The sequence below is a fragment of the Zingiber officinale genome, chromosome 2B (genome assembly GCF_018446385.1).
Source record: "Zingiber officinale cultivar Zhangliang chromosome 2B, Zo_v1.1, whole genome shotgun sequence".
Lineage (NCBI taxonomy): Eukaryota > Viridiplantae > Streptophyta > Magnoliopsida > Zingiberales > Zingiberaceae > Zingiber > Zingiber officinale.
In genome coordinates this window covers 60647452-60662376 of record NC_055989.1, presented here as the reverse complement: position 1 = coordinate 60662376, position 14925 = coordinate 60647452, and the positions used below count along the sequence as shown (strand labels likewise).

At 37.9% G+C, this 14925-nt stretch overlaps 1 protein-coding gene and 1 long non-coding RNA gene across 2 annotated transcripts; both read right to left on the bottom strand.

Annotated features, from left to right (window-relative positions):
• Positions 1-955: 955 nt before the first annotated feature.
• Positions 956-9031, bottom strand: LOC122048297 (probable magnesium transporter NIPA6). Its single transcript, XM_042609887.1, has 6 exons — positions 9019-9031; positions 1851-1907; positions 1688-1778; positions 1437-1597; positions 1179-1306; positions 956-1105 (listed from the first exon to the last, which is right to left on the bottom strand). The coding sequence occupies exons 1-6, from the start codon at positions 9029-9031 to the stop codon at positions 956-958; spliced, it is 600 nt and encodes a 199-aa protein (XP_042465821.1).
• Positions 9032-9988: 957 nt separating this feature from the next.
• On the bottom strand, positions 9989-10430 carry LOC122049138. The gene is made up of 3 exons (XR_006130852.1): positions 10305-10430; positions 10137-10227; positions 9989-10045 (listed from the first exon to the last, which is right to left on the bottom strand). It is a non-coding gene; the product is annotated as an uncharacterized LOC122049138 (long non-coding RNA).
• Positions 10431-14925: the final 4495 nt, after the last annotated feature.

Sequence of the window (14925 nt, the reverse complement as noted above, 5' to 3'; positions counted from 1 at the left end):
TTATAGCTAAATGGGCTGAATGTATACCACTCAAATAGAATAGTTTGGAACCTGGTGCCACAAACAGAAATATTTTAGATATAAAACCAAATCATGTATTTGAATGATTAATAGACCTTCCATAAGAAAATATTGATTAAGCAAGTCACATGCAACTCAATCGCATTGCACAACAAGAAGAAGCTCTTGGATAATTTAAGCACAAAACACTTGATACAAGTTTGAGAATTTTCTTCTAGGTCTTCCAAATTATGGAGACAAATCACAGAATTTATTTCTATTTACTTAGATTGTCTATCTTTTGTCTAGGAAATATACCAAATACACAAGTTGCAGTCTTTTAGCATGAACATATAAGTTTTCAGTTCGAGTTGTTTGCAGCTTCTCTGAGGAATAATGATATTCAAACAAATGGGGTCTTCCATAAAACATATTTGTGTAAGTTTAAAATGAAAGGCTATAATTTTTCTTATATAATAATCTAATCCTTAAGTCACCCCTGATTGCTATTTCTGATCATAAAAAATAAACTACCTTGATCTAGCAAAATATTCGTGGAGCCCTGAGCTGGACCTCATGTTAGGAATAGAAAAGCCATTGTATATCAAGCTTAGAGTACAAAAAAGATGAAAATATTTTGATAAAATGGAAGAAGAAAATTATAAAATGCTAAAACGAAGAAAAGATAGAAACCAACCTTCATCATGTATGATCTTAATTTACTTCCTATATAGATACCACACTAAAAATAAGAAAAGATAGAAACCTACCTTGATCGTGTATGATCATAATTTACTTCCAACATAGATACATAGTGAAATGAAGAAAAGATAGAAACCTAACTTGTTCATGTATGATCATAATTTACTTTGTACACAGATACCATACATCTTGTAGTGCATAGAACATGCATATTAAAAGAACAAACAGAGTGAGATCAAGCCGTAGCAAGTCTTCAGTTACCAACCTTGTTCAAGTAATTCAATTGAATTACAATGCAGGAGATTGCCAGCATAGCGAATACCCATGTCTGGAAGTAACCAGCTTGGTTGATGCCATCTAACGTGAGCTTGATTGCTATTCCTATGGCCTTAATACTCATCACCTGCACAGCTAATGAAATTAAATAAAGCAAGGAAAAGAAACAAATAGCAGTACAATCATCATAGAATCATTACCGTCAGAGATCCAATGGCAGAGCAAATACCCAAGTAAACCAGTATGTTTGTTTGCCCGACTCGTGGAGCACAATGCAACATGAGCACCAGGGATACTGCAACTGCAGATGCTGTATACAATAGAAAGGCTGGGAAAACAAGGAATATATCATGGATCAGATACGCATTTACATGAAAATCTAGCAGGTAGATTGAATCGCAAAGGCATCTAAATTATATATACAATATATCAATCACATAATAATCATTACAGAATACCAGGCTGGGTTGCCAAATCCCAAATTTGCTCAACAGAACTCGGCGTCTTTTCCTCTGGGGCATGGAGCACGATGACTGTCGAACCCACAATGCAGAGCACGCAACCCAAGACACCCATCCTCTGCAATCTCTCTTTCAAAATGAAATGGGCCAAAACGACACTGCACCCACCATTTCTCAGCATGAAAATTATTTCTTACCATTAATTAAAATATGTGCCCCCTCGATCTACAAAATTTGGCAACTCTTACCTCACAATGATGCTCAACGCACCCAGTGGTGTAACAAGGACAGCTGGGGCAAAGATGTATGCAACAAAATTCGCAATTTCACCTATTATCACTGAAAAAAAAAAATCCAGTAGACAAATTAAAATAAGAAAGGTGAGAGTAATTGAAGGAAAAGGGTGCTTACTGGTGACCATCCCGATCCACCATAGAGGTTCCAGCAAATATCCATACCCGCCTCCGCCTTAGACAACCAAAAAAAAGCAGACTCCATTATTCGATTGCCTCTGGGAAAGGCTTGTTGGTGCAGTGAGCACCAGATGATCGAACCTAAGTTTTGATTATGGCAAAGGGCTCAAAGTTAAGTGGTGGTGTTATCTAACAAAGTTCATGGAGCTTGCAGGAAAGTCCTAAGTGATACTTAGGCAAAAGTCCTAGCTGCGGTTAGGCAGGTGAAAACCCTAGGGGGTGGTAACCCTAGGTCATAGGGGGTGGTAACCCTATGCGGAAAGTCTTGGCAGGTCGATGGCTGCAGGCAAAAGTCCTAGGGGGTGGTAACCCTAGGTGAAAAGTCCTGGTGTCGCGAACCAGGTGAAAGACTGGACTAGCCGGGAAGCGGATGTCCAGCAGAAAGTCCGGAAGCGTCGAGTGCTGAGCAAAAGTCCAGTCGATCTGGAGGATCGTACTGGCAACAGGTAATCTCTCCTGAGGGGCGGAGGACGCGTTACCCGTAGAGGGAACAGTAGGCGTCGGGTCGACCTAGGGTTTCCGGTTGGAAACCCGAAGTCAGACTCGGACAGTCCGTTGACTGTCAAACTTCATATTTATCATATTTCTATTATGTTTTATCTGCTAACTTTGTGCTGCAGGGTATATTTGGGATTAATATATCTTGCAGGGACCAAAGTGCAAAGATTAACCTCGGATGAACAGTACCGAGGCGCCTCCATGGAGCTTGGAGGCGCCTCGGGTGCAAAACTTGAAGTTTGCTGCGAAGTGGAGCTGGAGGCGCCTTCATAGGTATTGAAGGCGCCTTGGACCATTGAAGGCGCCTTGGAGCCTTGATGAAGGCGCCTTCAGGTTGGGATAAGCAAACAGTCAACGGAGGTTATCACAGCGCAGGAACAGGGATAAGTTTTGGGGTTCAAGGCGCCTTGACTGGCATTGGAGGCGCCTTGAACGGCACTGGAGGCGCCTTGAACGTCCAATAAAAGGACATCTCGACCAGCAGCTTGAAACATCTTCTTCCAAGTGAACTGTTTGCTACAAGCTGCCTACGAGACGATCCCGAAGTGCTGCAACGACACCTCGACACCCCGGAGCTTCAGATTTAGCCTTTTGGTGTCGGTATAATCTTTTACTGCTTTGAATTGTAATTAGTTTGTAATAGTTTTTGCGAGCTTATAGTTGTTGCCCACGGAAAGCGATCAAGGATCGCGGGCCTTCGAGTAGGAGTCGATCAAGGCTCCGAACGAAGTAAATTCTCCTGTCTTTGTGTGCTTGTTTTCTTTATTCCGCTGCGTTTTAACTCTTACGATTCCGATAATCGTCGAAAATAGCCACGAGCGCTATTCACCCCCCCTCTAGCGCGTCTCGATCCAACAATTGGTATCAGAGCGGGGTCGCTTTGAACTGGTGCAACCACCATTCAAGCATTTTTCGTGGCTTTGTCGTGTGTATAGGGTAAAAATAAAACCTTATGCCTTTCGTTTTTTCCCTCCAAAATTATTTTCGAAAAATTCATTTTCATCCTTTCACGGTTTATTAGTATTGATAAAATATTGAATTTGGCAAAATTTGAAATAATATTTTTTAAAATATTTTTTTAATAATATTTTATTATTTTTTTTCGAAACTGGTGAACTTCTATTTCTATCCTTCCATACCGCACTGCTAATCCAGGATCAAGTCCTGGTACATTTTTTTGCTATTTTTTTGTGGGCAAGGTTCTTTTAAATGGCCCTCCAAGAAGGCTTTAGCACTTCTCGCCCCCCGCTCTTCTCCGGCGAAGACTTTACCTATTGGAAGAACCGGATGATCTACCATCTCAAGACGCAAGTCGAGATGTGGATCATCATCCAGACCGGTCTCGAGCTACCACTTGACGGCGCTGGAGAACTCGTTTCATGCACTAACTGGGATACCAGCATAAGAAAGAAGGTCGAAGCTGATGCCAAAGCAACATGTATGCTGCAATGCGGGTTGACAAAAGAAGAATTGAATAGAGTCGGACCATTTTCAAGTGCGAAGGAGCTATGGAACAAACTAATCGAGCTGCACGAGGGCACGTCAGACGCTAAAGTAAGTAAGCGTGATTTAATTTTAAATAAATTATATAATATTAAAATGCAGGAAGGTGAGACGGCGAACCAGCTTCACGCACGCATCCGGGACCTACTCAACGGGCTTCATGCGATCGGCCAAAAGGTGGAAAACCGCGACGTAATAAGGTACGCGCTAAGTGCTTTTCCGAGGAACACTTTGTGGGCATCCATGGTTGATGCTTACAAAGTTTCCAAGGATTTATCCTCAATAAAACTAGATGAATTGTTTTCTGAATTAGAATTGCATGAGCAGACTAATGCACGCCTACGAGAAAGGTGTTGCTTTGGTTGCAGGTACTAGCAGAACGCGTGAACCGACGTCAAGGCGCAAATCCAAAATAACAGAGGACGAAGACGATGAATCAGACGCAGAAGACGAAGACGAAGTTATTTCCAAGTTGATAAAACTCGTACGGAAGATGTGCAAGTCGAAGAAGGCAACTCAAATGAACACAAAGGACAGATCAGATGTCACCTGCTACGGCTGTAACCAAAAAGGTCACTACAAGCCAGATTGCCCAAACAAGAAGAAAAGAAGAAAGGCATTGAAAGCAACCTGGTCCGAGTCGTCAGACGAATCCGAGACTGACAAGGAAGAAGAACCAACGAGCTTTCTCGCGTTACCGGTGCAGGCTAATATAATTGACGAAATCGAGTCCGAACTCGAGTCCGAAGCCGAGAGCGAGTCAGAAACAGAGTCCGAGCGAAGCCACGGATCCGCATCCGTTTCCGAAGGCCCGATCCCCACTGTAAGTTCTTTTCTCGCCGAAACTCAAATAGATGACTTAAGAAATTTAGTTCCTTATTTGCTTAAAAAATTGGCTAAATCCAACATCCGGGTTAAGTCGCTCCAAAAGGAAGTAATAGCCCTTAAGGAAGCGACTGACTCGAGTTCTTTAACTGAGTCAGTTCAAGTTGGAAGTTCAACTCAAGTCCAACAACTTGAGGAAGAAAATTCCAATTTGAAAACTCAAATTAAAGAACTCAAGGATACGTTAGAACGCTTTACGTTGGGTTCCAAGAATTTGGATCTGATTCTTGGAAAACAGCGTGCCGTTTACAACAAATCCGGACTTGGATTCAAGCCCAAAACTAAATATAGATCATATCTGTCGTTGGTAAATAGAAATAAAAGGAACATAATTCAAGCATGGGTCCCCAAGTCCAACCTCGTTAATCAAATTGGACTTGGACAATATTGGGTCCCCAAGGATCAGGTCCACTACCTCGATAGACCATATCGAGGCTATGATCCAGGGGGAGCAAGAAGGAAAACAATTTTAATAAATTAAATTCAAAATTCATAAATCTAAAATTCACAATTAAATTAAAATTCAAAAATTAAAATTCGAAATTTAATTAAAATTCAAAATTCAAAAATTCAAAATTCAAATTACAAATTCAAAATTCGAATTCAAAATTAAATTCAAAATTTGAAATTTAAAATTCAATAGAAGGAGGATCCAGAATAGATGGCACTCCCAACTAAATTACCCGACTGGGTAACCGAACTTAATCTACCCGAAATGGGTAAACAAGAGTAGACTACCCGGCAGGATAATTAAGGTTAGATAAAATAGGCTAGGTTTAACTTTACTAACAGTACTGGTGAAGTTTTTGGATGATAGTACGTTAGGGAAGCTTGGGCATCGCATGTCTAGGAAGATATGACTTCGACCTGGTGCATTTGGCCAAGTGGAACTGACCGAAGCTACCCTTAAATGGATCCTAACTAGTTAGACCAAGTTTTAGTATTAAGTTCAATGGGTAAGACTATTTGGAAAACCTCGAAGGCATGGTTACTTTAATGAGTTCCTTGTGACTCACCATAGCCCAGAAGTTTATCCAAAGAATGCTTACTTGTTGAACCCAAAGCTAAACCTGAATCTAACACAAAGTTAAACCAACCCCTTAAACTGAACCACAATTCATCTCACCACAATTATAGGATTACCTGATTGAAAATTTAGATCGGGTGAGATGACTAAGAAATTAAAACTAAAATTAACTTAAATCAAGTTAATTCAAAATTAATTTCAAAACTCTTTTAAAACTTAATTTCAAAATCATTTCAAAAATCTTTTGAAAATTAATTTCAAAATTATTTAAAAATCATTTCAAAAATCTTTTAAAACTTAATTTCAAAATCATTTCAAAAATCTTTTGAAAATCAATTTCAAAATTACTTAAAAATCATTTCAAAAATCTTTTGAAAATCAATTTCAAAATTACTTTAGAAAATCAATTTCAAAATTATATAAAAATCATTTCAAAAATCTTTTAAAACTTAATTTCAAAATCATTACAAAAATCTTTTGAAAATCAATTTCAAAATTACATAAAAATCATTTCAAAAATCTTTTGAAAATCAATTTCAAAATTACTTAAAAATCATTTCAAAAATCTTTTGAAAATTAATTTCAAAATTATTTTAGAAAATCAATTTCAAAATTACTTAAAAATCATTTCAAAAATCTTTTGAAAATTAATTTCAAAATTATTTTAGAAAATCAATTTCAAAATTATTTTAGAAAATCAATTTCAAAATTATTTAAAAATCATTTCAAAAATCTTTTAAAACTTAATTTCAAAATCATTTCAAAAATCTTTTCAAACTTAATTTCAAAATCATTTCAAAAATCTTTTGAAAATCAATTTCAAAATTACTTAAAAATCATTTCAAAAATCTTTTGAAAATCAATTTCCAAATTACTTAAAAATCATTTCAAAAATCTTTTGAAAATTAATTTCAAAATTATTTTAGAAAATCAATTTCAAAATTATTTTAGAAAATCAATTTCAAAATTATTTAAAAATCATTTCAAAAATCTTTTAAAACTTAATTTCAAAATCATTTCAAAAATCTTTTGAAAATTAATTTCAAAATTATTTAAAAATCATTTCAAAAATCTTTTAAAACTAAATTTCAAAATCATTTCAAAAATCTTTTGAAAATTAATTTCAAAATTATTTTAGAAAATTAATTTCAAAATTATTTTAGAAAATCAATTTCAAAATTATTTAAAAATCATTTCAAAAATCTTTTAAAACTTAATTTCAAAATCATTTCAAAAATCTTTTGAAAATTAATTTCAAAATTATTTTAGAAAATTAATTTCAAAATTATTTTAGAAAATCAATTTCAAAATTACTTAAAAATCATTTCAAAAATCTTTTGAAAATCAATTTCAAAATTATTTAAAAATCATTTCAAAAATCTTTTGAAAATCAATTTCAAAATTATTTTAGAAAATCAATTTCAAAATTATTTAAAAATCATTTCAAAAATCTTTTGAAAATCAATTTCAAAATTACTTAAAAATCATTTCAAAAATCTTTTGATTATTAATTTCAAAATTATTTTAGAAAATCAATTTCAAACTTATTTAAAAATTATTTGAAAATTTTATTTAAATAAAAAATCATTTTAAACTTAATTTCAAAATCCTTTGAAAAATCGTTGAAAAACTTATTTAAAAATGATTTGAAAAATCTTTGAAAAACTTATTTAAAAATCCTTTGAAAATTCATTTCAAAATTGTTTGTAAAATTCTTTTATTCAATTCAAAATCATTTCAAAATTATTTGAAAAATCTTTGAAAAACTTATTTAAAAATTATTTGAAAAATTTATTTAAATAAAAAATCATTTTAAACTTAATTTCAAAATCCTTTGAAAAATCTTTGAAAAACTTATTTAAAATCCTTTGAAAATTCATTTCAAAAATCTTTTGAAAATTCATTTCAAAAATCTTTTGAAAATTCTTTTCAAAATCTTTTAAAATTAATTCAATTACTGTCAAAATATTAATTTAAAAGGATTTAAAAATATTTAATTATCAAATTCTGATTGCTAAAGTTAACTCTAATTAATTTTCAATAAATTCTCAAAAGTTTAGCATTTTCTCATTTGGAACTTAAATTTTCAATATTTTCAAATAATCTCATCTCAAACTCATTCATAAGCTGCACATGTTTGATAATCTAGAATGGATGAGCTGGAATTAGGATAATATAAAGTTCTTCTTATGCTTGTACTCTAAGACCCTAAGAATTTAATTTGGCATTAATTAAGGGGGAATGAACAGAGTCATGCTAGTACTTTAAGGCTAAACAAATTCCTTTAGGGCTCTGATACCCAATCAAGTTAAATAATTTAATTTGACTCATGCTTGGACACCTAAACTCAAAGAAGTTATTAAGGCATTAACTTAAAATTTAAATTATCTATGCAACAATTCTTTTCAAACACCTTATGAATTGAGCTAAGTACTTCACCTAAATTTTTTTTAAGTCTGAGTACTTAACTATGCTACCCTTTAGGGGGAGCTTAAATTAACTAGACTATTTCTCTTTTCTTAATTCTTTTTGATTTATGTCAAAGGGGGAGAGAAAAGTCAAAGTTAAGAAATCAAGAATGAAAGGGGGAGCATAAACTTTAAATTTTATTTATGCATTGATGCTTCTGGTTAACTTTCATTATTTATTCCTTTATTTAAAAGTTATGTTTTACTTAACTTTGAACCAAGATTGCCATAATCAAAAAGGGGGAGATTGTTGGTGCAGTGAGCACCAGATGATCGAACCTGAGTTTTGATTATGGCAAAGGGCTCAAAGTTAAGTGGTGGTGTTATCTAACAAAGTTCATGGAGCTTGCAGGAAAGTCCTAAGTGATACTTAGGCAAAAGTCCTAGTTGCGGTTAGGCAGGTAAAAACCCTAGGGGGTGGTAACCCTAGGTCATAGGGGGTGGTAACCCTATGCGGGAAGTCTTGGCAGGTCGATGGCTTCAGGCAAAAGTCCTAGGGGGTGGTAACCCTAGGTGAAAAGTCCGATGTCGCGAACCAGTGAAAGACTGGACTAGCCGGAAGCGGATGTCCAGAAAGTCCAAGCGCCGAGTCTTGAGCAAAGTCCGGTCGATCCGGAGGATCGATCGGCAATGGTAATCTCTCCGAGGGAGTAGGGACGCGTTCCCGTAGAGGGAACAGTAGTCGGTCGACCTAGGGTTTCGGTTTGGAAACCCAGTCCGTTGACTGTCAAACTTCATGTTTATCATATTTCTATTATGTGTTATCTGCTAACTTTGTGCTGGAGGGTATATTTGGGATTAATATATCTTGCAGGGACCAAAGTGCAAAGATTAACCGCGGATGAACAGTACCGAGGCGCCTGGAGGCGCCTCGGGTGCAAAACTTGAAGTTTGCTGCGAAGTGGAGCTGGAGGCGCCTTCATAGGTATTGAAGGCGCCTTGGACCATTGAAGGCGCCTTGGAGCCTTGATGAAGGCGCCTTCAGGTTGGGATAAGCAAACAGTCAACGGAGGTTATCACAGCGCAGGAACAGGGATAAGTTTTGGGGTTCAAGGCGCCTTGACTGGCACTGGAGGCGCCTTGAACGTCCAATAAAAGGACATCTCGACCAGCAGCTTGAAACATCTTCTTCCAAGTGAACTGTTTGCTACAAGCTGCCTACGAGACGATCCCGAAGTGCTGCAACGACACCTCGACACCCCGGAGCTTCAGATTTAGCCTTTTGGTGTCGGTATAATCTTTTACTGCTTTGAATTGTAATTAGTTTGTAATAGTTTTTGCGAGCTTATAGTTGTTGCCCACGGAAAGCGATCAAGGATCGCGGGCCTTCGAGTAGGAGTCGATCAAGGCTCCGAACGAAGTAAATTCTCCTGTCTTTGTGTGCTTGTTTTCTTTATTCCGCTGCGTTTTAACTCTTACGATTCCGATAATCGTCGAAAATAGCCACGAGCGCTATTCACCACCCCTCTAGCGCGTCTCGATCCAACAAGGCTAGGGCAAAGAAAGGAGAGGAAGGTCTTACTGAATCTGCATCATCCTAAAGATGATGATGCATGAGCAAATGAAGGTCTTACTGAATGGTTTCAACACTCATCTAATTATCAGAAGAATAAAGTTGACCATATTATCATGTACCTGCTGCAATGGTTTCTCTCCCTGGCCAACTTTAGCACCAGAGGAGTGCACGTCAGGAGCACTAGCTAAACCCAATCTCGACTTATGGAGTAGAACTCTATTTTTCAAATTGTGTATCTATTTATGACCATATCAAAATGAAATATTAATAATTATACTGTCCCAAGTAAAAAAAGGTTATTAGAAAAAATATTTCAAAAGTATTAACCTGTTTGGATCTTCCATCATCCAGCTTTTGCCTTTTAATAGCTTGATTTTCTTGTGCAATTCCAATAGACGTTATATTCTTTGCAGCAACACTACCAGGACACCAGTTATAGATAAAAACATGTCATGGTAATTCATGATAGAATATCTGCAAAATCAAAATCCTTACTTGGTCACATTCTTAGCATTTTTTGAAGGTTGGCCAGAGGACAACTTGCTTTTCTCCTTTAAAACAGATGGTTTTTGAATTGAAACAGTTCTCGTAGCAGTTAAATTCTTTGAACTGCTTAGTGTTGCTACTCCTTTCCTTGCTCTCAAATTAGGAACAAAGGACAGTAATAACCATAGGAAAAGCTAGATTGAAATTTACAGAAGCTCACTTTCAAGTATAACAAAATGCAGAACACTAAGCTTCCCAGAATAAGTGCTGAATAAATTTCTCCCAGGTGATCATACACGACTGCTGGGTTGAAGATTCCAAACCTTCAAAGATAATTCAAGAAGCACTGGTCATAGTTAAAAGTTAGAAGTATGTTAAAATAAAGATAAATACACATGAATTGCCAACCGATGTCAAAAAATGTGCATACATGTAGAGGAAAATAAGAGATGCAACTAGGTGTCTATAAACCACTCATCTAACTCCCTGCAGAGAAACAAAATCCTACGTATACACAACAATACGAAAAAGTATTAAATTAAACCATTTAATTACATACTTGAGGTATGAGTTAAACATAGGAGATCAACAAATTTAGCAATAACAATGGTAATCATCATGGCGACTTATCATTAATACTAACAAAGATTTCCTTTTTCCCTCCACCCCTTACATCTTCAACTCTAATTAATCCAAATACTTGAGAGTTTATGCACTTTACTAACAATATTCAGTCTTTGTATGCATGACTTTATGCCTCTGTATATGCTTTGTGAACCTTGATCACAAGATAGGACTTTACCATGTGCTATTAAATTTGGAAAAAGTGGCATACTTGTAGCCGTTTAAGTGATATGCTAGTATATAAAATAAAAAAGATTGCCATTACCTTCAAAACTTACAACAAATAGCAATCAAACCAATCTCCATAGCTTGTGTTTTCCAAAAATAGAAATTGGAAACGAGAAAGAAAAAAAACCACAAATTTATGTCGGAAACGAAAATTTGCGGGAGGGAAAGACAGGGAGTTTCACCTCGTCGGATTCCTCCTTCTCCTTCACCTTCTCCTCCTTCTTAGGATCCTCTACAGCTGGGGCGCCGCCCGCGCCGCCCCTGGCGGCGACCCCGATGGCAGCCACAGAGCCACCGGAGGGCACGGAAGCGAACTTCTCCCGGCCGACAGCGATGACTTCCGTTATGTCCTTGCCCTTGACTTCCGTGAGGAAGTGGTTGATCCTCTTATCCTCTGCCTCCGCTCCCACTACAAGCAAGAAACAAGGATCACCGAAATGAAACCAAGATAAATATGAGAGGGAAGAGAGTTCGACCTGATTCAAGGATGGATCTGATATAATCGGCGGAGGGGTTGGGGTTGCCGCTGAGGATGACCAGGAGATAAGCCGCCACAATTTTCATCTTCGCTTCGAGATTTGCAGACGACGATGCCGCTGTTGCAAGGTCTCGGACCTCTCAGTGATGAGTGCGTAGAATGAGGTGGGTCGGCTTAATTCCAATTTGTATCTTATCAAAACCCTAGGGTTGGGTCAGCGGAGGGAGGGAAGCGGAATGCAGGAGTAGAGGTGGGAGACGCAGCGGCGGCGGCAGCTAGGGGAAAGTTGGTCTTGGCCTTGGAACCACGGAACGCGCGAGCGGCGGAGTCGTAGGCCAGAGCGGCAGCCTCGGCCGAGTCGAAGGTTCCAAGGGTCCCTGATCTCGGCCGCGAACCGCCCCCACGGCCGCTTCCGCACGTCGCGGAACCGCGTCTCCTCTACTGCCGCCGCCGTCTCCACCAGAACTCGGCCTTTCTTCATCTGGCCAACAAATCGACGGAATGAAAAGGAACAAAAGAAGGGGGAAGAGGGAGCGAGAAATGGGATCAAAGGAAGAGGAGAAACCCAAGGCGAGGAGATAAATTGGCTGGTTGCTTCATCCAAGGCGAGGAGAAACCCAAAAGAAAGGGCGCTAAGAAAGTCCGCCAGAATTTTGGTTCATAGACACCGGTTTTAAAAACCGCGGTTAAAATCGGTGTCTATTAATGAAAAAAAGGCGCTCATAGACATCGGCTAAAAAAACCGATGTCTATTAGCGAAAATCTGCGCTCATAGACATCGGTTTTTGGAAAAACCGGTGTAAAATACTCAAAGACATCGGTTTTTGCTTAAAACTGTTGTTGTTCCACTGATGTCTATGAGCGATTTTGTTGTAGTGCTTGGAAGATCCCCAAGTGACTGCTCTAAAAGGGATGCACACTGAAGAAGAGCTCTCTCCTCCAATACAAAATCAGATTCAAGATAATGAGGAGAGTATCACTAAGGTTGAAGAGACTCTTCCACTTAACCATCAAAGTATAGCAGTCCCTTTTCCTCAAAGACTTATTATGTTAAAGAAGGATGTAGAGTTTGGCAAATTCTTGGAGAAGGTGAAAGAAATATGTATTAAAGTACCACTTATTGATGCAATTCTTCAAATGCCCAAGTTTGCCAAATTTTTGAAGGACATCATGTCGAACAAAAGAAGGAAAGGAGACATAGAGACCATTGCACTTACAAAGGAATGTAGTGCTCTTTTGGAAAAGAACACTTCCCCAAAGTTGAAAGATCCTGGAAGCTTCTATATTCCTTGCAATATAGGAATTGAATTTATTGAGAAAGTTTTTTGTGATTTGGGGCCAAGTGTTAGCCTCATTCCTTACTCTATTTGTAATAAATTAGGTCTCAAAAACTTTAAACTTACTACTATGGCACTACAACTTGCTGATCACTCCTGCAAGTACCCTATGGGTATTGTTGAAGATGTGCCGGTAGAGGTAGGTGGGAGTATAATTCCCACAGATTTTATTGTGTTAGACATGGAGGAGGACCCAAAAATTTCTATCATATTGGGAAGGTCATTCCTTTTTACAGCTGGAGCTATAATAGATGTTAAAAATCATAAACTTTCTTTGGTAATTAGTAAGGAACGGTTGGAATATGATTTATCTAATGTCTCTAAGCATGTCTCTTCTCTTTTGAATGCTTGTAGCAGGGCAAACATTTATAAACTTGAGGAATGGAACTTCCATCCTCATGGGAGGCCACCAAATAAAGGAAATAATGTGGTGGAAGATATTGGGAGGAGGCCTCCCAACAAAAATGAAAAATATGTCTGCCCTCCAAGGGCTAGAAAAAGATAAGAGTGATTAGATTGGTCGAGCTAAAGACCATAAACAAGTACTTCTTGGGAGGCAACCCAAGGGTTCTTTTTAGTTAGTTTCATTCCATGTTTCTATTTTTTTCATTAGTAGTATTTTTACTTTGTTTTTGCTTTGTTTTTAGGTTGAAAGTTCACTTCCATGAGCTGGCCATGATTTCTTCATGAGCATGGAAGTATTGGAGAAGCAAGAAAGGAGAAGAATCATCAATTAGAGCAAAACAGAGCATGGTCGTGTGCTATACATGGCCAAGCATGTGCTGTAGAGAAGGGAGATGCTCTGGCCGTGTCTACATGACACGACCATGTTGAGTCTCCAGAGAAGAAAAGGTGCATGGTCGTGTCCCAGACACGGCTGTGTGAAGAATCCAGAGGAGGAGAGCTTCTTGGTCGTGTCTCACATATGGTCATGTGAATAAACCAGTATAAAAGCATGCACTGCTCGTGTCATCCGACATGGCCGTGTGGTGATTCCAGAGAAGGAAGCCGGTGAGGACATGTCCCAGACACAGCGTGCAAGGATAGATGAGGAGAAGAAGGTTAGGGTCGTGCCAATTGGCATGGCCATGTGAGCCAACCCGAGAGGGAGAAGGGAGGGGCCGTGTAGATCTACACGACCCGTGTGGAGAAAACTATTCAGGCCATGTCTCCTATACACGGCCAGATTCAAGCCGTGTCCACCACACACCCCCTCATCTCAACACCCTCTTCTCTCCAAAACTCCTTTCTTCTTCAACCTTTTCTCCAAATATTCTCAGATCTAGGTCTAAAACTCTTTCTTTTCCACAAACTTCATCTAGATCTAAATTCCTAGACTCAAGATCTCCACTTTCATAACCCTAAGATCTATTTCTTCAAGATCTAGCTTCTCCAATCACAAACAGTACCCTTCCCCACTCAAACTTGACAATATGTCCAACCTTTTGAAGAGACTTTGCAAGGGGGTGGTGGATCTAGTGGAGACAAAGGGAAGGAGCCAACTAAAGACAAAGGGAAACAACCGGTGAAAGGAAAAGGAAAGAGGACCTCACGCGACGAAGGTAATGACAACGAATTCAATATCGTGTTTAGAAATGATGATCAAATAACTAGATTTGCAATTCTTGTCAATAGAAAGATCGTGTGTACTAGGTATATGGACCCAACTGTTTTAGATATGATGGGAATTAGAGATGATATAGATTGGAAGATTGGGTTCTTGGATTGGAGTGATATTTTGTACACACATCTACCTACTTATCCTCGCCTTGTTTTGGAGTTTCTAAGTTCACTAGATGTCCATTTTGCCAATGAGGATGATTATGTTGGCAAGATAACTTTTAGATTAATGAATCAAGAATTTCATTGGACATTTAGTGACTTTAACACTTATTTTGGTTTGTCTTCCGGTAGCTCTCGGAGGTTTGATTCTAGGTTTAATTGGAACAATTTTTGGAGTTCA